At 50.7% G+C, this 21,892-nt stretch overlaps 1 protein-coding gene across 7 annotated transcripts; it reads left to right on the top strand.

Annotated features, from left to right (window-relative positions):
* The first annotated feature begins 1,832 nt into the window (after nucleotides 1–1,832).
* IFFO1 (intermediate filament family orphan 1) lies at nucleotides 1,833–13,617 on the top strand. Of its 7 annotated transcripts, none has more exons than XM_013958034.2 (9): nucleotides 1,833–2,595; nucleotides 8,022–8,082; nucleotides 8,169–8,264; nucleotides 8,616–8,756; nucleotides 9,760–9,920; nucleotides 10,925–11,045; nucleotides 11,825–11,917; nucleotides 12,109–12,239; nucleotides 12,833–13,617. In XM_013958034.2, exons 1-9 carry the CDS (start codon nucleotides 1,877–1,879, stop codon nucleotides 12,933–12,935), a joined length of 1,626 nt encoding a protein of 541 aa, XP_013813488.2. In that variant the 5' UTR covers nucleotides 1,833–1,876; the 3' UTR covers nucleotides 12,936–13,617. The 7 variants fall into 7 exon arrangements, with proteins under 7 accessions (XP_013813488.2, XP_013813487.2, XP_067158894.1 ...); XM_013958033.2 differs by having other exon boundaries at nucleotides 11,822–11,917; XM_067302793.1 differs by having other exon boundaries at nucleotides 9,736–9,920; nucleotides 10,925–11,033.
* The last annotated feature ends 8,275 nt before the right edge of the window (nucleotides 13,618–21,892 follow it).

Genomic DNA, 21,892 nt, shown 5'->3' with positions numbered 1-21,892 from the left:
TGTTGTGAATGCAAATGAGAGATGGGAAAGGAGCCATGAGAGGGATCTCTTGTGTCCTTGAGGAAAGTCTTCCTGTCCTCTCCCTTGACCATACCACTGTTTTGCATGATTAGGAGTCTGTTTTCAAAGGCAGCGCAAGGGAATGGCTATTTGAGAAGAGGGAAAACAATAAAATAGAAGTGACAGAAGGAGAAGGAAAACTCACTACATTTCCCACCCTAAGTGTTTGTCGAAGGGACTGAAATCCAGTTATGACTTCTAGCTATCCTGGGTGTGTCAGGGCTGATGCAGCCAAACCACAGATGGAGCAGAAAAGGGCAGTGTCATAAATGGAAATATGGGCTGCTGCAGGGATGCTGCACAGCAAGGCAGCAGAGAGGAACAATTTTGAGGGCTTGGACAGATTTGGTCTCCTCACAGGCCAGGAAGGCAAGAGTGTAACTGAGGAGGCCTCTAGGCCTGGAGGAGAAGCAGTAGGGAAAACGCAATAGGTAGACCCCCCCCCCCCCAGTCGAGAATTGGGAAGTTGGTCAGCCTCAGCAGGCCACGGAAATTCCTGGAAGGGTGGATGGGGCCATACCCCAAATCCCAAGGGAAGGGCTGCCGCACACAATCAAACTGGAGTCTGCTCTCCTCCTGCCGCAGCGTTCGATGTAACGCAACACTGGGCATGCCCTTTAATTCAAACCTCTTGCATGCCCATCTGTTCCCGACTGCCTAGCCAAGATCTTAGAGGCTGCTTTGCCCAAGTGCCACACTCAGCTTCAAAATGGATGTGCTGTGGGACTGGACCACGAACATACAAAGAGCAAGGTAACACAGCTCCTAGGTGCTCATGCTGGAAACCTCAGATTGGTGAGTGCTTTATCTATTGATCAATTTGTGCTCAGTCCCCTCCAGGTGAACAACGGGGATAAGATGCCATTCAAGTACTTTGGTAGCATTAATTGGGGGGGGGGGGCAGGCTGTAGAAAAAGACCTAATGAAGGCTAACACATTGGGTAGGAAATAAGACCTGAGGCCACATGGCGAACAATGAGGAGAAAGCCAGTCCCAAGCATGGTGTTTCAGAGGCTGGATGCCTCCACGAAACCGCTGCTGCCCGGTGGTGGCTTTCTGCAGGCGGGCTTGTTAGGGGCGAGGGGAAGGGCTGCTCTTGAGGGGGTAGTCAGGTGAGGTTAATGCAGGGCTACGGGGAAATGGAGTGAAGATTATGGCATTGCTGAGCGGGGCAACCCTGGAGAAAGCATTAAAGGTTGATGCAAAAAAAAAAAAAAAAAAAAACCCACCGAGGCAAACAAGCCTATCAGTCAGTGCCGGGCTGATGCGATGACGGGAATGGGTGTCTGACGGGACTCAAGCCAAGGAGAGCTTGCGCTGTTGGAGAGGGGCCCAGTCCTGCTCCTGGCAGGGCTCCGCATGCCGGCGCCCGAAGTGCCGCCGCCGGGTGCTGTCCGGGGCTGGGTGCGGGCCGGGTCTGAGGGACGGGCCGCTGCCTGGAGATGCTGCTCCCTCACGGCCCGGAGATCTGCTCCGGGGGGGCGCAGAGCCGGGAGCCGCTGGGGGGGGGGGGGGGGCCTCCGCCGCGTCCCCTCCTCTCGGAGCCGATGTAAGGGGGGACCCACCGCGGCCGCTGCCGAGCCGGAGCGGGGCGGGCCGCGGCCGAGCGGTCGCCGCGGGGCCTCAGCCCGCCCCCTCCCCTCCCCTCCCCTCCCCTCCCCGGCGCGGCCCTGCCCGCCGCAGCGGAAGCCGCAGCCCCGCCGTGGGGCCGGCCGGGCGCAGGCCCCCGGGCGCAGCCCGCCCCTGATTGGCGCCGCCGCTTCCCCCCCGCCCCCGGCGCCGGCTCTCCCGGCCGCGGCCCGCCGCCGCCGCCGCCATGAACCCGTTATTCGGCCCCAACCTCTTCCTCCTGCAGCAGGAGCAGCAGGGCCTGCTGGAGGCTGAGGCGCCGCCCGCCGAGCGCCCCGCCGAGCCCTTCGCGGCGGAGCGTGTCCCCCCGCCGCCGCCCGCCGCCCCCTTCGCCGCGCCGCCCGCCGCAATGGCCCTACGCAACGACCTGGGCTCCAACATCAACGTGCTCAAGACCCTCAACCTGCGGTTCCGCTGCTTCCTGGCCAAGGTGCACGAGCTGGAGCGGCGCAACCGGCAGCTGGAGAAGCAGCTGCAGCAGGCGCTGGAGGAGGGCGGCCCCCGCCCCCGCGGGGCCCTGCGCCGCGACCAGGCCGTGCAGACCGGCTTCGTCAGCCCCATCCGGCCCCTGGGGCTGGCGCTGGGCAGCAGCCGGCCCGCGGGGCTCTGCGGGCCCGCCAGGCTGCTGGGCTCCCCCGGCTGCCACCCCGGCGCCCCCCTCGCCCCGTCCCCCCAGCCGCCCCCCTTCGCCGCCTCCTCCCGCTTCATGCCCGGCACCATCTGGTCCTTCTCCCAGGCCCGCCGGCTGGGGCCTGGGCCGGAGACCACCCTGGTGCAGGGCCCGGGGGTCTCCTGGATCCACCCCGACGGGGTGGGCGTGCAGATAGACACCATCACCCCCGAGATACGGGCCCTCTACAACGTGCTGGCCAAGGTGAAGAGGGAGCGTGACGAGTACAAACGCAGGTGAGAAGGGGTGGCCCGGGCCAGGCAGGCGCCCGGGGCCGGGCCGAGCCCCGTCCTGCCAGGGGATCCCAGGGTGGCAGCAGCGGGGAGGGAAGAGAGGGCCAAAGCTGTCCATGGGGCTGTGGGAGGGCGCCGGGGATTCACCTGACATCCAGGAGGGTGCTGGTGTGGGAGGAAGGAGCAGGCATGTTTGGGCAGCAGGGAAGCCGCCCAGCTGTCCAGGAGCTCAGAAAGTGTGAGGTGGAGTTCAAAGGTGAAACTGAGACTCAGAAAAACCTGATGTTGCTTTGGGTCTCCCCCCTTCCTTCTGGTGTTGGAACCTTCTTGGGATACCTATCTCGGCTCTTCCGGCTTTTCAACCCAGTGCGAGGACTAGAAGTTGCCTTTTCAAGTAGGTCAAGTTTGGAAGAAATAGCATGACTCCAGGAGCTGGTGCTTTAAAGGGAGGGAAATCTGGAAACATTTGGGAAGGAAGAGTAGCCCAAAAGGAAGTGAGGAAGATGAGCAGGCAGCAGTGAAGGCACTGCACTGGTTTGGGTTAAAGAGACTCACGGGAGGAAGAAGTCCCTCTGGATATGAATAAATGTGCTGGGGAACCCCTTGGCAGGGCTGTTGGAGCCCCCAGACCTTTTCCTTCCCTGGCTCTTTCTTACAGCCCAGAAATTACTGCCTGGGCTCTTCTGGGCGAGTGCCCTTGCACCAAATGCTTCAGAGGCAGGCAAGCCGTGCAGCAGCACCCTGCTCCTGGGTGTATTTCCTCCTGCCCAAAATAGCTGCAGCTTGGCACGTGCCTGGGAGAAGCGCGAAGGAGAATGCAAACTAATCTCTTGGCTGCTTTTTTCTTTTTCCTATGGGGTGGCCGCCATTCTTGCACTGTGCCTGTAGCTCTTCTGTTTTGAGTCGAGTTAGATCTGCACGTAGGATGAGGTCAGGCAGTGAGCTGGCATCGCTGGATTGGGACTCAAGGGAGAGCACAGGGCAGAGCAATATGATTAATGGCTTCTTACCACCCTGAGTGACCGAGTTTGAAGAAGCAAAATCACTTTATGATGCTTTAGAAGCAGTTAAAAAACTAATGATTAAGTAGCCACAGGGGCAAAATGTTGCATTTTACCCACATGAAATGTATTGCTGACCGGTGCTTTGGAGCTATGGGTCTGGTGCCAAAATCAAGGCTTGGGATCTAGGATGAAATCTTATATTTTTGGCTATATGAGATGAGAAGGGCTGACCAGACTTTCCTGTGGAATGGCTGATGGTCTAAAGGCACTGAAGAAGGAATGTGGAAAAAAAATGGCATTGCTTTTTTTTTTTCTCACTGATTGCTACTGCTTTTCTGTATGCTTAAGTACTTTTAGCATTAAGCAAGGAGTCAGGTTCTTTTTCCAGGGGTAGACAGCTCTCCTTGCTTTGTGTTTTTAGATTAGATAGTGGGAAGCTAGTGCCACATCAGGGCAATATGAGCTAGGAACATTTTTGACACAGAGGGCTCAAGTCTCACCTGCTCAAAGCTGGAGGCAGGTGGCCAGTGGCAGAGATTAGTGGATTTTCTGCAGGAAAACTGGATTTTCCACACAAAAGTTGTGTAGTGCATGAGACAAGGGGTGCAGGAGGAAACAAGTAGCCCTTTTGGTGGGAGAACAGACTGGATCCTGCTGGTGGAAGTGGTGATGCAGAGCCCTTTAGAGCCCTTTAGAGAGGATCTGTGGAGCTGTGTGTCTGGCTGCGGAGATGACTCTCCTGCTTCCCCTCCCTGGGGCAGGGTTGGCTCAGGTGGAAAGCCAAGTGCGTGGCAGAGTGCTGAAGGAAGACAGAAGAGGATGTTGAGCTTCTGAGCAGTGCTGTGAAAGCCCTGCTTCTCCTGAGGCTCTGTGTAGTTACCCTCTCAAATCAATGCCTGAATCACAGGCAAGTTTGGTTTGTTGGTGCTACTGAAGCTTTGGGAGCAAGGAGAGCTTTTCACGCTTGTCCTGCTCCGGAAGCAGCTTTTGGCAAAGCCCACTGGGGAAGGTGATGGAAGAAGTGGGGACGTGGGGTGAGGGCAAGGGGAGCCATCGGGAGCTGCTGCAAGCCTGTGGGCCAATGCTTTTGGTATAACCTATTTTTAGACTGTGTTACCAGGAGCTGGGAGAAAGCAGATCCCACCCCCAGACCCTTTCCTACACCAGGAACTTTCTGAAAGGCATGGCCACGGCTCCTATGGTCCCAAATATGGGAATGGGATAGGAGGATCCTGTTTCCACACTCTTCCCTTGATGATGACAGACCCTGAGATCCTCCTCTGCTCCCCTGGAGCAGAGACCTTTCTATCACACCAGGCTCTGATCTACTACAGGAACAACGTGGTCTGTCATCCCCAGGTAGCTCTTTACCATCTGAGCGGGGGGCAGAGCGAAGGGATCGCATTAACACAGGATTTCCCGTTCCTCTGCCCTGAGGCTTTGACAGTGAAGCTTGTGCTTTCTGAAGCAGCCTGTGGATTGTAGGGCAGCGTTGCCTCTACACAGCTGCAGAAGAAGGCCCTGCTCCCTGCAGAGCAGCGCAGCAGGAGGAGCTTCTCTTCAGATGTGCAGTGCTTTAAGTTAAAGTCTAGGCTCTCACAGGGAGTGCAGGAGCACTGGGGAGGGATGAGAAGGGATACAGTGGCTTGCAGGAGCCAGGCTTGGGAAGGGCAGAACCGAGGGAGGAGACTGTGACTACGTGCTCTGGAGGGGGGCAAAGGGTGGCTGTGAGCAGCCTACAAACCTGCCAAGGGCCGGGAATCTGAGAGACTCATCAGACCTGTTGTCTGTCTGCTACATCTGCATTTCCAAATAGTTTTTGTCTTTGGATGCTGCAAGTCCGCACAGGGGTGGGGGATGAGTAGCATTATGTTATAGGTGTGCTTTAATTGCCCTGCAAGACAGTGCACCAGTCTGCAGGAAATTGACAGTTAAGGTTAAATTCAAAGTTAGTTCAAACATGGAAAAGGGAAATGCACAGCTTCGAGCACCAAGCAATCTGTATAGTATCCTGTAGCACCAATGTACAGTAGCTGTGCAGTGCAGTAAGGCAGTCCAGTGTTTGCGATGAACAGGATTTTTAAAGGTATGGGAGTTTATTTTGCTATGTGAGCTTCTTCAGAAGGACACATACCTGAGGGCGGAGCGGGGGAGGGGGCTGTGGAGACAGGACTGCGTCTTGTCATGCCGCAGCTTTGGGAGAGTTGGCCCGTAACTGGTAAGGAAGTGACTGCGTCTGTCTGGTGCTGAGGACCTCCTACCCTTGTTCTGTTTTCCCCCCATATTTCTGCATTCGGGCAGGTTGCTGCATTGTAGTGGCACAGGAAGGATGTGCATCTCCCCTTGGCCAGGAGACAGAACTTGAGGGTATGCTCCACTGGACTGGGGCAGGGAAGCTGTGAGCTGGGGTTATATGAGGGAGTCTCGCTTCCAGCCAGCAGCAACCTGGCATAGACTCCCAGCTGCTCTGAGCTGTGGGTGCAGTGATGCAGTCGGGTTATTATTAGGAGTGGTGCATTGCAGAATGGACTGGGAGAAAAGGAGCCAGGCAGAAACAGAGCAAGAAAGAGGTTCGTAAAGGATGGGTATGCAGATTTGTTGTTTACAGTGAGAATCATTGGTGCCTTCTGCCTGGTTAAATCAGAATTTATCCAATCTGTACTCATCACAATGTCAACATGAAATGAATTATTTCAAGTATTTGCTGGTGCAGTCTCCTTCCCCAGTGAGTCCAGGCTGTGTAGGCCCAGAGAGAGGCAGAGACCAAAAAAGAGAGTAAGCTTCACGCAGAGGAAGATGCTGAAAATGTTTTGTATGGTGGAATGCGTTTTCTCCCCAGGGACAGAAGCCTTGTTTGAACAGTTCCCATATAAGGAAATTCTACCTTTTAACTTTCTCCTTCCCTCTCTCTTCATCTTTTCCTTCCCACAAAGGGACTCCCTTTCTGTAGCTGTAGGATGGAGCCAGCACCAGTACTAGGACTGAGCACTTTCATTTTGTTGGGATAAGGAGAAGCATTGCCAGCTTTAAGGGCCTAGAAATCCATAGATCAGGACTCTCCCAAATTGTAAGGTTGTCTTGATACCCTGAGATAACAAACGTGAGGGCTTTTCTTGGGCTTTCTGGTTTCCTAAATCTTAGGATTTATTTTTCAAACTTGCTGTAAATAAGGATGTGCAGAGATTTTTCGTGTCCTTGTGCAACTTCAAAAGCTGGGGTCACAGTGGCTGTGTCAGTGCTTGCAAGCGTTAAATAAAAACAAGACAGATGACATCACTGGGAAGGACCCAGCTCTGCTTGCCTTCCTAGAGAAATTCCACTTTCCCAGAAGAACTGGAAGATGAGTGAGAGTACAGCAACCCTGCACTGTACTGCACCACACAGTAGAGCAGTGGGCATGGAGCACGTGCCAACCCATTTGCTTTCTGTGATGCAGTCATTTGGCAAACAGCAGTACAGCCTGGTGGCCTCCCAGCAAAACATGCGTTGGACCAACATTGCAGCGTGACTCAAGATGATGATCTCATGGCAGCGAAATATAACAGAGTCCATTGCCTTGCAATGTGTCTTTGTATAGAAAGGCCAGGCACCTTGCAACTCAGCCTAGCACAGTCTTTTGCAAAGCTACAGAGCCTAATATAGCACCCACCACTAATCCAGTCTATCTGTGGGCTGGCTAACATGGTGCAGCCTTGAATAAAATGGAAGCATGATGGATTCTCCCATGCAGGACAAAACAGTGTTTTTTAATCCAACCTGTTATGCTGTAATGCAGCTGAGAAGAGTCTTATTGCTGCCAGGGCAGTGTGGCCCGGTGCAGGGAAGCCCTCTGCTTTAGTCTAGTCAGGACAGCAGCCTGTTGTATTGAAGCACAGCACAACTATTCATGCTGTAACATGGCCTGGTATTAGATTAGTTTTCACGCTTCTGGACAGATTGGTCCAACTCTGCCATGTCCAGAAAAGCCCGAAGCCCATTACTGTATGTGGTAGCTCAACCTAATGTAACCCAAGGCCAGCTGGGGTGGAGGGTGGACAGAGAGGCCAGCAGGCTGGGTCAGCCTGATGACCAGCTCTGGTGCAGCAGGGAGTGTGATGCAGCTGCCACACAGAGCCTGCAGTTGGTGTCCCCAGCTCCCCCTGGCATGGAGCAGATAAGAGTTGGCACACACAAAGTGAGGTCAGTGGAGAGCATTGTGGGGCTGGGTTTGCAGCCAGGAGAGCTGACGGGCATTTGGCAGCTGTAGCTGCCTGGAAACAGTGTTGCATTCCTGGGTGTATTCCTCCTGCCCACCCTTGGTGCCAGTGTCACCTCCTCATGGATAGCTTTGGGGTGAGGGAGGGACCCTGCAGCTGCCACTCCACCCTCTCCGGCAGCCAGCAATGCGAGGCAGTCAGGATTTGACCAGCACATTTGTCTCCGTAGGTGGGAAGAGGAGTACACAGTGCGTGTCCAGCTTCAGGACCGAGTGGCTGAGCTGCAGGAGGTGTGTAGCCCTCTCCCCCCCTTTTCTTGTACAGCAGCTGCCCCATGCTGACACTGACTGGCGTGTCTCTCTCTACTCTGGGGCAGGAAGCCCAAGAGGCTGAAGCATGCCAAGAGGAACTGGCTATGAAGGTGGAGCAGCTCAAGGCAGAGCTTGTTGTCTTCAAGGGACTGATGAGCAATGTGAGTCTTTGACCCCTCTCCACCCTGGCAGCGGTTGCCTGCTAGAGTGGTGGGCACCAGGCTGCTTTGCACTTCCTCAAAGCAGTGGCAGACTCACAGGAGAGAGGGCCTGCACAGAAGTGCAGCTGTGCTAGATCAAAGCTGCTTGGTGGAGCACGTCCAGCACACAGGTAGCCTGACAGGGTTGGTCCTGGGTGTGGTGAGCTCAGAGGGAAGGTGAATGCGGTCCCAGAGCATGGGGACTTTTATTGCCAATAGGAACATGAAGGCTCCGACTGCTGTGTGCCTTGCCTAATCCTCCTCCTCCTTTGTCCCACTCCTGCGGTGCCATGATGGTCCTTGTGGGTTCAGAACATCACGGAGCTGGACACCAAGATCCAAGAGAAGGCCATGAAGGTGGACATGGACATCTGCCGGCGTATTGACATCACTGCCAAGCTGTGTGACGTGGCACAGCAGCGGAACTGCGAGGACATGATCAAGATGTTTCAGGTGAGATGTGCCTGCTGCTGACCCAGATTTGGCAGACATCTCTGGGGAGAAGTGTTCCCAAAGGAGGGAGAAGGCTGAGACAACAACATGTCCCTGCTAGGGAAGACACTTGGTCACCCTGACCCTTGCTCCAGGTGGTCCCTTGCTCGCTCTGTCTCTCTGTCTCTCTGTCTCTCTCTCTCTCTCGCTCGGATGCTGTGCTTTGGGAGCATCAGGTAAAAGGGCACAGAGAGGAGGCAGATGCTCCAAATGTTGCTTCAGGCATCAAGAGTCCCCTCAACCTTTTTTTGTTCTGTAGTGTTGGGCCCTGGGACCCCACAGTGATAGGGAAGCAGTTGCAGGAGGGAGATAAGGTGCCTGAGTGTCTGTCTCTAACTCCATCTCTCTCCTTCCCCTCCCCTCTCCGTCATCTTCTCTCTGTCTCTGTCTCTCTTCTCTATCTCTGTCTCTCTTTTCTCTTTCTGGATGTTGCTGCCTTTCTCTCTTTTTTCCCTACAGAAGCAGCTGGTTAGTTTCATTCAGTTGAGAAAGTGTACAAACTATAAACTTTCTGTAAAATAAGGTCGGACTGTAAAAATTGACATATTTCACTTTTTTTAGACTCTGTCTGTTTTTTCCTGTCTCTTTTGCTGTACTTGTCTCTGTCTCTGAATCAAGGTGGTGGGTGATTTGTGTTCTTCTGCAATAAAACCACATTGTTTTCTCATCATATTCATAGATTCCATCTTTAGTTGCTTAGTTTTAATTTTAGAAAATGCTAAAAACATTTTAGTCATTGCACCATCTTTAACCTGATCATAATAAGCCTGTCTTTCTCTCTCTCTCTCTCTCTTTCTCTCACTTTTCTTCCTTCCTTCCTTTCTTCCTTTCTTTCTTTCCATCTCTCTTTCCCTATCTTTCTGTCCCTCCACCATTCCTTTTCTCTCCATCTCCTCTCAACTACCTACTCCTGACCTCGGACCCGGCCTCGTTTCTGTAGTCTCTGCACTTGTCTCCCGTTAAGGTCCCAGCCTCGGTGGGGCGGAAGCGGGAACGGAAGCAGGTCAGCGACGAAGACACCTCGCTCTCAGAGAGTGATGCCTCCCGAAAACCTGAAGAGGAAGAGGAGGATGAGACCACAGCCATGAGTATCAATGAGGAAATGCAGAGAATGCTAAACCAGCTGTGAGTGTGGCCCAGCCTTGCTCCAGCCCACCCACTGCAGCTCCACACCTCTGCTATCCTGCATTGAGGAAGACAGTTGTGCAAATTGACCGCTGCTCCCCTGCTTCCCCTACTCCCGGTGCAGCGCTGAGCCCCCCACTCCAACTCCGTGGCCTGACGTGACATGTGGCCAGCCCAGCTGTGGGCATAGGCTGTGGCTTTATGCCACAGCCAGGGAAAGTGGCCTGCCGCACTCCTGAATAGGCCCTGTAATAGCGCATGTCCTTATGGTGCAACAGCCTTTCTTGGCCCCAGTGGCCCCACACACTCCTCGTGTGTGCCCTGGGTGTGAAGGCTGCTGGTTTGGGAGGTATGGAACAGGAGCAGTCTGCAGCTCCTGTTTTTGGAAGAGGCTGAGAAGGCAGTTGCTGCTGCAGAGCAATACTTATGTCCTGTGCTCTACAGCTGTACCTGGTAGGTCTGACCTCGCAGGAGACCAGGACCTGAGCCCTCCTGTACTGTGGGTAGGGAACTGGTCCAGCATCTGGCTATACCCTATAGCTGTGCTGCTTCTTTGTACTCCTGGTCCGTCTAGGTCCTGTGGGAGGGTGCTCCCAGCTTGCTCCCCTCCCCATGAGGAGCGTGCGTAAGGTATATTTTGCCAAAAGGCCTGCTTCAGTTTCCCTTGTGCCCTCGCATCTGTAGCCATGCCCTTTTCGGGTGGTGTGTGGCATGCTGAGCAACAGCATATCCCCTCCACATCCCTCCTATTAGCAGCATTCCTAGGTTTTATGAGTCATCACCTGCATTTGTTGGGGCTCCTGATCATAAAGTCAGTCCCTTCCCTGTCAGCTGTCAGTTGTGGGCAGGCCTGAGCTCACCCAGGCCAGGACCCCTGATGGTTACAGCACTGCCTGCAAGCAGGGGCGGAATGGGCACAGGCAGCATCCAGCCCTCTGCCCCTTACTGTTCTCCCTGCTCAGAGTTTTCTGTTCAATGCTGAAGTGCTCTTCCCTTGTCTCCAGGAGGGAATATGACTTTGAAGATGACTGTGACAGCCTTACGTGGGAGGAGACGGAAGAAACACTGCTCCTCTGGGAGGATTTCTCAGGATATGCCATTGCAGCTGCAGAGGTGCAGGGGGAGGTAACGGTAGTGTCAGGTTCTCTGTCAGATTCAGGCCTGGGCTTGCACTTTCTCTCTGGGAGAGAAACTTGATCCTGCTTGAGCCTGGAGAGATGCTCATTCAAAGACCAAACTTCAGCCCTTCCATCCCTTAGAGGCCTGTACAGGTACTTTCCCCTCGCTCCTTCTCTTGAGTGCCTTACCACATCCTTGTGAAGGGCCTCACTTCTCACTGTTACGCAGAGCAGAGGCCTCTAGACTGAAAGGTGTGCTAAAGGCATGGTCTGCACACCAGGGGAGAGGTGCCTGTCCCAGCTGCAGCCGCTTGAGAAGAGAGACTGCCTCTCTCTGCTCTGGACTCTGGCGGGTCCCTGTTTGGTCTCTCCAGCCCAACTTCCTGCTTTTTGAGCAGGGCAGCAACCTCAGCCCAAGCTCAGGCCTCAGTCTAGCCAAAACCTCTGCTGTTTTGTGACTTTTGACCCTAGCAGTCCACTGGGGACGTGTTGTGTTTGGACTTGCTCTGTGCATCTACTGCACTCCCCAGTAGCTCTGTGCATTGCTGGGCTTTTTCTGGGCTGAAGCGTTCACTGCCTGCCCAAGGTGCTAAGTCTCAGGTCTCTTTACCCCAAGTTGCTGGGACTGAGTCCTACCTTATTTATCATTCTGTCTGACTACACTGCTTCTATTTCTCCTCTTTTTCTGATGCTGACAGTTCTTTTTCTAACTTCTCTCTCTTTCCTTTGGTTCCTCATGTTGGAAATCTCTCTGCCTCTAAACGTGCTGTCTCCTCTCCCCAGCAGCAGGATGACAGCCTGGAGAAGGTGATCAAGGACACAGAGTCATTGTTCAAGAGCCGTGAGAAGGAATATCAGGAAACCATCGACCAAATAGAGGTGGGAGGAGGAGGAAGTGGGGAGGACATGACATAAAAGGGTGGGAAATGAGGGAGTGGGTCCCTGGAGGAGGAAGAAACAAACTGCTAGAGCAGGTAGTTGATAATGGGGGGTGGCAGCCTAGGATTTGGTCATGCCCCCTGCTCTGCACTGCACCCTGTGCTCATCTCTGCATTGCTTCCCTTATGCAGCTGGAGCTGGCCACAGCCAAGAATGACATGAACCGGCACCTGCATGAGTACATGGAAATGTGCAGCATGAAGCGGGGTTTGGATGTACAGATGGAGACCTGCCGGCGGCTCATCACTCAGTCTGGGGACAGGTGAGCTTGAGCGGGAGGGCCAGGATACCTGTGCTCTGGGCAAGGCCTGGAGCCAGAGTGGTGGTGACTAGGAGCTGACAGCACTCAGTAGTACTCCCTACCCTGTCCTGGTGTGGCTTGGGGACAGGACAGTCCCTAGATCCAGGGCCATTGTATTTCCAGTGACCAGCACCCTCATAGGTCATGGTGCCATGTCTTCATAAGGTGAATTGCACATGGGTCAGTTTTGACAGGCAACTGTGTAAAGAGGCCATGACACCCCTGACAGAGAGAGGAGCTGCCACTGTGCAGGGACATTGTATGGGTTCATGGGAGTGTGGAGCCAGGGTGGCTCCAAGCTGGGCACATCTGTGGTGGGCTCTCACTCTCACCCCTAGCCTCACATAACTTGCCCGGGTCCTGCTCTGAGCAGGCTCCTCTGGCATCTCCCCCAGCACCCAAGGATTCCCACTGGCCTGCACGAGCCCCAGGGGAGTGATGGGGTATCTCAGCTTCTCTTCTCCTCACTTTGGTGCCCCAACTGGAGGGCATGCTTGGCCCTTCCCCTTCTCCTCAGCACTGATTTGACCACAGCCCTTTATTCTTCTTTCCAGGAAGTCTCCTGCCTTCACCCCAGCCTCAAACAGTGAATCAGCCCCGAACGAGGAGAGTGAGGAGTCTGATCGTGATCCCCCGAGTGATGCCTCCATCAGATAATTAGGGGAGGCCCTGTTCCTTCAGCTCCCTTTCCTGGCAAAGGGTTGTCTGAGCCATGCCTGGGAGAGACTAAGAGGGACATGGAGCCTCTGGTAAACTTCTGTCATCCATGCCATCCCCATTTGGGAGTGGTTGGCAAATCTCCGCACACAGGATGGCCTGTAAATGGGAATAGCTAGATAGACCTGAGGGCCCTTATCTGGTCTCCTCATCCTTCAACCCCCCTCTCTATTCCCTTTCCCTGCTTTGGTTTAACTGCGGTTCAGACAGGGAGGCTCCACATTTACCACAGCACTGTTCTCCAGGAATTGTCCCCAGGTCCTCCCAAGCCCACCTCCTCCAGCCTCTGTCCTGGTGTACTTGACCTGCCCCCTCCCTCCTGCCCACCTTGTGCCGCACAGAAGCAGAACCAGAGCTGTACCTCTCTGCAAACTGGACCTGATACTGGTGCCAACTGGACCGAGGCCTGGATTCTCTCTATCCTTACTGCTCACTGAGCATGTGTGTGGTCCCTGCACCACGCCACACCAGGTACCAAGAGCCTCTCCTCCTCCAGGGCAGAGACTGAGTCCTGCTCACCATGCACTTTGCTTTGCCGCGTTTGTGGTGCGTGTGTGACGCACATGTATGTGTTTGTTATGGAAATGAGGGATCATTAAATGGGACAGTTACCTTTTCTACAGCTTCTCTGGGTGTGACCTCTCACTGTGCTGCAGCAGGTGCTGGAATGTGCTACTTGAAGGCAGAGAAATTCCCTGTGGGCTTTCTCTGCCAGATCCTGTTCCAAGCTTACTTCAGCTGGGACCTCCCTCAGGGATGCTTCTGTCCCTCAGATATGCCTGGTCTCACCAGCAGGAGAATGTTGGCAAAGAGATCCCTGTTTCTGGAGTCACAAACCCTCCAAGGACCATGTGTAACATTAATACTGCATGGACCGAACTCCATGTTAAAAATAAAACTGAACAAAGTTGTTCTGTCAGAACCAACACTGATGGCACCTGCTTCTGATGCATCTGTGCCTCTTTGCCACAAGGTAATGTGTGCGTCCTCACTCAACTTTCTCCCAATTCCTGTTTTTTAAAAAACACTTGCTTTTGCACAATATCAATGGTTAGCAGGGGGCTGATGCTGAGGGCAGAGGGAAGGAATGACTGAGCAATTCTGACCACAGTTCTACTGAGGAAACAAAACTGAAGCTGGCTTGTGCCTTGTGAACCTTCCTGTCTAATAGCTTGGTCTTTTCTGCTGCATCAGCTCTTCTGCGGATGAGCGTCTTCTCACCTTTCCTCAGTCCCATGTCTAACCCAGGCATAATCACAGATGGGTTTTCCCCTGTCCTACCACCCCTTGTGGCATTTACCTGCCTAGACCTTACACCTCTTCCTCCAGTGATGTGACATTTGAATCCTCTAGGGTGGGAGGGGGGGATTGGTGACATGCTGTGAGATAGTGTTTTGCCAGATCATCTGCAGATCAGTGGAGTCAGGCTGCATAGCACAGGCAGGTGAAGCTCCAGAGAGAAATGCTCCTTAGAAAAGGCCAGGAAGGGAAGATAAAGTAGATTGTGGTATAATTTTGCAGGGTCTCTGGAAGTAAATCTGGGAGTTTGGATCCTCTATAAGATTAGGTAAGGTAGATGATAAAATGAGGGGGGTGGAGGGAATACAACAGTTTATCTCCATAGATAGCTCCACAGCTTTGGCTTGTGTAACTAATGCTCCCATGCACTTGGGCTGTGAGCGCTTGCACATCTGCACAACACAATGCAGAGGGTCAGCATTTAAGCAGGGTGAGGTCCTTTGCATGTGCCTGCAAGGTATGTTAAGGCATGTGTTAGCATTTCAGCTTAGCTTAAACTATCTGGGTAGATTGGCTAATGGGCGTGGGTAAGTGAACCTGTGCAAATTACAAGACAAGTTAGTAGCTGGGTAAACCTCCAGGCCAGGATACAGCTGGGGCACTGCTTATGGTATTGGGATATTGCCATTCTTTAGGTGATAGTCTGCTCTTGCTGGGATCCAGCTTTTGGGTGCTGCATTTAGCTTTCATCAGGAAGCTGGAAGAGTGTTTAATAGCAGCAGAAGTGTGCTCCCATTCTGCCCTCATAACATGCTGTTGCACAGACAGATAGGAGGTATGTGCCTTGGGCCCTGGCTCCCCTCAGCTGCCTGTCATGAGACAGGGCATTTGCTCTAACTGCAGCCTCTCTTCCATTTCACCTTGCCTGATTGTTTTTGGTTACTTTCTCTCTTCCCTTCTAATTTTTTTTCCTTCCTAAAAGAACAAAAAAACAGAGGAAGTACATTAATCTGTGCCCAAGCTTTTTCTTTTGAGAGAGGATCCCTCACACACAGTAGCTGTCCGATCATTTTACATCCTGCCCAGAGGCTCTCTGGTGCTTGCAAATTTCCTTTCCCATACCTTTCTTTGCAGCTTTTCCTGCCCTTTTTCTGATGCAGAGATCTCTGTGATTGTCTGGCTGACTAAGTCTAGCTTCCTCTGTGCATAATCCATGACACACATGTCTTGGCCTATGACCTGTCCTTGAAGAAACCCACAGGACTGTCGAGGATGTACTCTAATAGATTTCAAACATCAAGTACAGAAGGACCAACTTTTCTGCCTCTAGAAATTTTTGCCTAGAGAAGCATCTGTTGCTGTCAGACCCCTGTGTACCAGAACACATGAGGATCTGAGTGCCACACTACTGTCAGACTTTTATCTTCAATGAAACAGAGATCTTCCCTACACAGGTGTGCAAGATGCTATTTACTGGTGAATTGTATTGCCAGCAATAGGCTCTTCCCTCTACCAGTGTGAAAGCCCATGAGATCCCACTGGCAGGACTTGCAACACTGATTCTTAGCTTCAGTGTGGGAAGCACAGCCCCAGGCCTTCAGTGTTAGCCAGACCATCTCTTCTGCGTGTCTGTCTATCCCTCAGTGATAATTCTACATCTTTGATGCTGGATATGAGGAGAAGTGGATCTTCCATTTATTTAACTCTTCCCTGAGGGCTCCTCTCCTTTCTTTGGGGAGTATCTAGCCTGCTTTTCTCCAGCATGAACTCTGCCAGGTGCTGTAATAACTAGGAACTGTACAGCACTATGCTGCATCTCATCTCCCTCACCTCATCCCCTTGTCCAGGACTGCTCTCACCAGCACTTGCTTAAGAAGCAATATTGGAAGAAACTGTTTAGAGGAGACCCAGGTCTTGCTGCTCGATCTTTCTGAACATCTTCTGGTCTGTATTCATCTCACAAGGAATAATCATGTGTCACCTTTACCCCTGGACCACAACCCATTCAAAATCTTTGCATTTGGCCTGAACTTTCTCAAGGTCTCAGTTGCAGGGGCAGCTTGAGTGGGTGGAGGGGGCCTTTTCTTATCCTTGACCCAGCGGATGAGGTGATGAAATGAACTTTAGAGGAGGGGGTCACTCACTGTCTCCAGCTGATTGTGCTCACTGGTGAACATGTCTCAGCTGAACCTAGTGTGGTACCTAGCACACCAGCACAGACCTTGGCACGCAGGGGACAAAGGCTTGTCCTGCTCAGTGTCCATGCATTAATGTGAACAGGTTTATTGCCCAGGTATAGGTCAAGTAAGGATGTGTCTTGCTGAATGGTGTCCCATGGAGTGAGCTTCTGGGACTACCCATCCAGGCAGTCCCTCTCTCAGCTTCCATCTCAGGAGTCTTCAGATGTGGGTGCTGTCTGGTCACCTCTGTGAATAGCTGTCCAAGACCATCCTTTTAGGATCATATCTCTCTGGATTGGCGGTGAGGTCCTCCCACTGAATATTTAGGCAGGCTGGTTCAGCTTCCCCACCCTACACAAGTACCTGCTGGTGGAGATTCACTTAGGCAGCCTAGGAACATGGCAAACCAACCTGCTAGTGATTGCTCTGTCTTCTCCCTCCCCAACATTTGGGCTATTGTGTGTAGGTGAGAACATGCTTGACGTCTATATCAGCAATGGGAGTGGCATAAAAACGTTCGTTCCTTTGAGGCAAGGGCTGTCCCCCAACTGGAACAGACCCACTTGTCATTATCGTACCTCTGTGAGGCACCAAGGGACCCTATCAGCCTTTGAGTTGGGGTGAAAGACACAGTTCTCTGTCTTGGCTGCTATACTACATGCAAGTTGTGCTGAGATCAGCCTCTTGGCAAGGGACTTCAACAGAAGGTGCTAGGAATTGTGCTGTAAGGCACATGAGTTTCCTCATGAAGACTCACAGCTCTTTCCATAGAGAGGTCAGGGAGCACCTACCCTCCTTGCACCTCACCACATGGCTGTGGAATGTTCTTACTGGCTCCAGAATGGGTTCAGCTATCTAACCACTAAATAGCCAAGATCTTCCTCCTTGTGTTCAGGCAGATGTGAACCCTCTCCCTCCCTTCACTTCACCCTTGATTCTGTCTATTTTAGATCATATCTCAGAACTGAAAAAGTCTGACTTGTCTCTCTGTTCAGTTAAGGTCCACTTACCAGTAGTTTCCACCCAGCACCCTTCTGCCGAGGGCTCTTTGTCGTCAGTCCCACAGTACTCAGCTTTGTGTGAGTTAGCTTTTCCCTGTTTCAGGATTCCTTAGATGGACCTAAATGTGGTGCTGACAGCCTTATTGGAACAACTTTTGAGCCCTCAGTAACCTGTTCATTATTCCATTTATCTTGTCTCTTAACCAGGAGGGTGGGAGAGATCTAAGCTGCATAGAAGTTTGGTCTTGTTTCTGGATTTCAGCTAGAAGATTAATAAGCCTCATAGCTCTGCCACAAAAGCTTCATTTGTTCTCAAGAAGGTCTTAGACTTTATATGCTTAGGTGTGGCTTAGGTGGTCATTGGTATCTTCTAAAGAGAGAGACATGGACCAGCTCTGCAAAAGGGGCTGAGAACAGATGACAGGCCATGTTTAAAGTCTGCTATGAATCAGCCAAGGTGGAGCACTGGATGGTGAGACCCCCTCCCTTGGAGCCCTAGTTGTGTTTTTAATATCTCCAGCTTTTTAATCTTCAGCTGCAGAGTCACCGCCTGGAATGTCACTCATGCCTTCATCAAGCATGAACGTAAGAGCAGCCAGGGAATGGTGCAGACTATGCTGAGGTTGTCTGCAAAAAGAACTTCACCACTGACTTCAGGATTGTGGTGGGATGGGTGACTGGGAGGGCATCTCTTGGAAGCCCTCTAAATCAGAACAGGAGATGGAAGAAGATGCTACTTAGTCACCAGAGCTGCTTGGGACCTATGGTACAAGCATGCACTTGTTTCAGGGCCACCTCCTCTTTGCTTCAGTAATTCCATCTCTTTCCTTTGCAGAGTAAGCTAAAATGAGCAGAGCTCATGAAGGTCTGCTGGGCCCAGTACAACTGTGCATTGGTTTGGCACATAGGGCGGGGCCAGAGTGCCCTGTACAGGTACTTCTCAGGCTAAAACAGACCCCAGTCTTAGGTACCTGTGGCACAGAACCTCCCGAACCTGCACATGATAATCAACTATGATGTCAACTATGTCAAATACTCAGGTTACCGGTAAGAACCTCCTTTTAAGAACAGAGGTCAGAAATTACACAGAATACAGTGGAGTGCTGTCTCCTTGGAGATAAATGTGAATGAGGCATGGACAGGCTCATGAAGTCACCGACAAGTCCCTGGTGGTGATTAATGCTGGGAGCAATGGTAAGACAGCATGGAGAACTGCATGGGCTATAGACAATTTTATGGAAGTCTAGTCACTCTTGAAAGTCTTCCAAAGGATGTAAGAGATTGTAAGAACTGTTTTAGATAGATTGGGATTTTATAAATGATCGGGCCACTTTCTCTTGAGACAGGTGAACAAGGAGAAGATGCTGTAGATATTCTGATTGTGAGTGGATAGATTTCAGAGCTTGGAAAGCAACTAGAAGAGCTGGTAAGATAATAAGTTAACACTATGGAAAAGGAGCTCAAGAAGCCAATAAGTGATGTCATGATCAGATTGAACCAATGTCACGCCATATGGGAAGAGACAACATTTTCAGCATCCAGAGAAAGCTATCCATCTGGACAACATGCGAAATGAAATAATAGAAATTTTCAGGATAGGAAGAAATTTGGTGAACTGACATTTTAAAAATTCTCCAGCCACATCATAAAATGGCTAGCTCACTGGTCTAATCCATTTATAAAGGTAGAATAGGCAAGAGCAGTTGTGGATTGGGGGTTGCAAGATATGCTAAAAATCACATTCCCTTTACAACTAACAGCAGAACAAGAGGATCTCATACATGTGTTGATCAAAGCCTTTAAGGGTCTCTTATATACTCCTGAATCAGCCAACAAAAAAACAGTCATTTATTTCTTAAGTACCTCTCTGCTTTGTGTAAAAAAGGAAATTATGTTGTCATGGAAGACTCCGGCTGGGGAGCCTGAAGGAGATGCTATGCAATGGAGTTTCTCAGAGAGCTGGTAGAAAGGATGGCATGCTCAGGTAAAGCAATGATTTTAGATGTCCTTATGACAGGCAAAGATTGAGTTAGAATTGATGGTTGCTTAAAGATGAGGGATGAACTGAGATAATATTCCAGATGAATAAAATCCAGCCTGATAGTTTATACTCTTGATTCTTCAAAGTGATTAGTTTAAAAACAAATCAGACATCACTCAGGACAAAAATATCATAATAGAGGACTGGATGATATTATACAGTCCTTTCTTACAGGGAAATTGATTATAAGAAATAATAGAAAAGTGTGATTAAGGGGAGATCCTTGGAAAAGAGAGTTTTTTCAGTTATCCAAAAAGCTCTGATTTAAGACTCAGGAGAAGATAAAACACTTCTTGGGTTAGTGGCCATGTTACAAAAGTACTTAGGAATAATTAATAATAATATTAAACCTTGATACTATAATAACTACAAGGAATATGGGGAGGGAGGGCAGAAGAATAGAGGCACAACAAAATAATTGAGGTGTATAAAAAGATGATATGAGTAGCTGAAGACCTCAAGAAAAAAATACCCGTAGTTGGATGTCTAAGGACCCTAACAAGTTGTTTTAATTCTGTTAAAGAAAAATCAATCCTAGCAGTAATATAAGCCTTTATCTTGACTGAGATTTAAAAAAAAAAAGATCTAAATGAGGCAAAAAGGAGAAGTGTTCACCAGACATGTTTGTTCTGTATTTGAAAAGAGCAGAATGTGGTCACAGGAGAATGATGAAGCACTTTCCAGGCCATTAGTAATTAAAGAGGCTCTTTGACAAGATCCATTCAGGATAAACATTTTTACATTTCCAGGCACAGCTGACTGGCACACAGAAGTCTAGAACAGTCGAATCCACAGAGGTTGCATAGGAGGCCATAGCTATAAAGAAGGCATCATGCAAAACCTCAGACTGCTTGGGGGAGATGGAGTAAGTGATTCTGGAAAAAGCAGAGTGTTGCAGCTGCGTTCTTGCAAACAGTATTTTGCAAAGCACTCCAACCTTAGTGGTGCTGAAATCCCTGGTTTGCTGATGTCAATTTTTAAATGAATCGGGGAAAGACTCATTTAAAGAAGACTGGGTGAATAGGTGAACCAAGTGACCTAAGGGATTAGCCTGACAGCACATGTACGAAAACCAATGAGAAACCAGGGTGTGTGTGTGTGTGTGTGTGTGTGTGTGTGCGCGCGCGTGTGTGTGTGTGTGTAGGGACTAGAAATCAGAAAAAAATGGAAAGTCTGCATGAATTTATGGAGAGATGAGAGCTGACAGACGAACCTGATACCATTTTTGAGAAGCGACAGTCTCAAAAGGGGTAAATGTCATAGTCAACATCCCAAGAGGCTTTAAAATATAATACATTTTTAAACAGCCAAAACATAGGCTCAATAGCTATAGAAATGTATAGCCCATATTTAAGCTATACATAGATACATCTAAGAACAAGAAATGTCAAGCCTTCCACTACAGTGGCTCGCCATATCTGGGACAATACCAGGAACTCTGGAAAGGCTTAGGGAGCAGGGCTTGCAAGCAGCTTTGTGTGAGTTCTCAGCTGGACACTGAAGCCTGTGATAGCATTAAACATATTTTATTCCCATGTGATGCTGGTGAGATTTGTCTCACTTTGCTTCCTATTTTGGAGTAGATGGAGTGAAGAATCCTAAACCTGATTCCAGGCTAAAGAAAAATGCCTTGAAAGTGAAGAGTTTATTCTCTTTTGCTCCCCCCCCCCTTCCTTCCTCCCCCTGCCAAAAAGGAAAGCGAGAAGTCTTGCTCAATGCCTAAGGTCACTCCATAAGGACTGTCTAAATGGCTATTTAGTCAGTCTGGGAAAGGGCAAGCCTGAGGAAATGGGGAGCCTGGAGGCCGTGTGCGTGCAATGAGATTTTAGTATGTGCTGTAGGTCCAGTGCCTACACCAGGAAACAACCCAGTAACCAAGAAACTGGAGATTACAAACTATTTTTTTTCCCTGTTCTAAGAATTGGAGCAGGCCAGTAAAGGTTGCCTGATATAGTTTGATAGCGAGCTGGGCAGAGAGTTACAGGAGGGCTTTGGGACTTACAGGGTCAGAGTTGTTCCCCCTACACATATTACTTTTCATTTAGCAACCTTGAATTTCACCTGCCATTTTAATAATCCAGTCACTTGGTCACAAGAGCCTTCTGCAGCTTTTCACAGGCTGATTCAGCGTTGACTGTCCTGCCTTATTTTGCTTAATCACAAACCTTGCCACCCGACTCTCCAAACTGCTCTGAAGGTATTGAATGGAAATGATCACTTCAAGCAGGACAGATTTCCTCCTATATTGACTACTGATACTTCCCCACTGATTCATGGTTAACCAGGTGCTGGCTAATGTTTTTCTTGATTCTTCATTTCAACTACATTGCCAGATGCAGAGATCATATTGTTCTGTGGTTTCTGGACTCCTCAATGATCTTTTTAAAATAGTCACCACGCTTGTAATTTTCCACTCCCACCATGTCAGGGCTGATT

This window comes from Apteryx mantelli, chromosome 1, assembly GCF_036417845.1.
Source record: "Apteryx mantelli isolate bAptMan1 chromosome 1, bAptMan1.hap1, whole genome shotgun sequence".
In the NCBI taxonomy this organism is placed as follows: Eukaryota; Metazoa; Chordata; class Aves; order Apterygiformes; family Apterygidae; genus Apteryx; species Apteryx mantelli.
This window is presented reverse-complemented; position numbering and strand designations above follow the sequence as displayed.

Bases quoted from the DNA above. Each gene is read 5' to 3' on its own strand.
- IFFO1 (XM_013958031.2), top strand. From the start codon at position 1,877: ATGAACCCGTTATTCGGCCCCAACCTCTTCCTCCTGCAGCAGGAGCAG. The intron at 2,596-8,021 runs GTGAGAAGGGGT...TTGTCTCCGTAG, and splicing joins CGTGACGAGTACAAACGCAG to GTGGGAAGAGGAGTACACAG. The intron at 12,240-12,832 runs GTGAGCTTGAGC...TCTTCTTTCCAG, and splicing joins ATCACTCAGTCTGGGGACAG to GAAGTCTCCTGCCTTCACCC.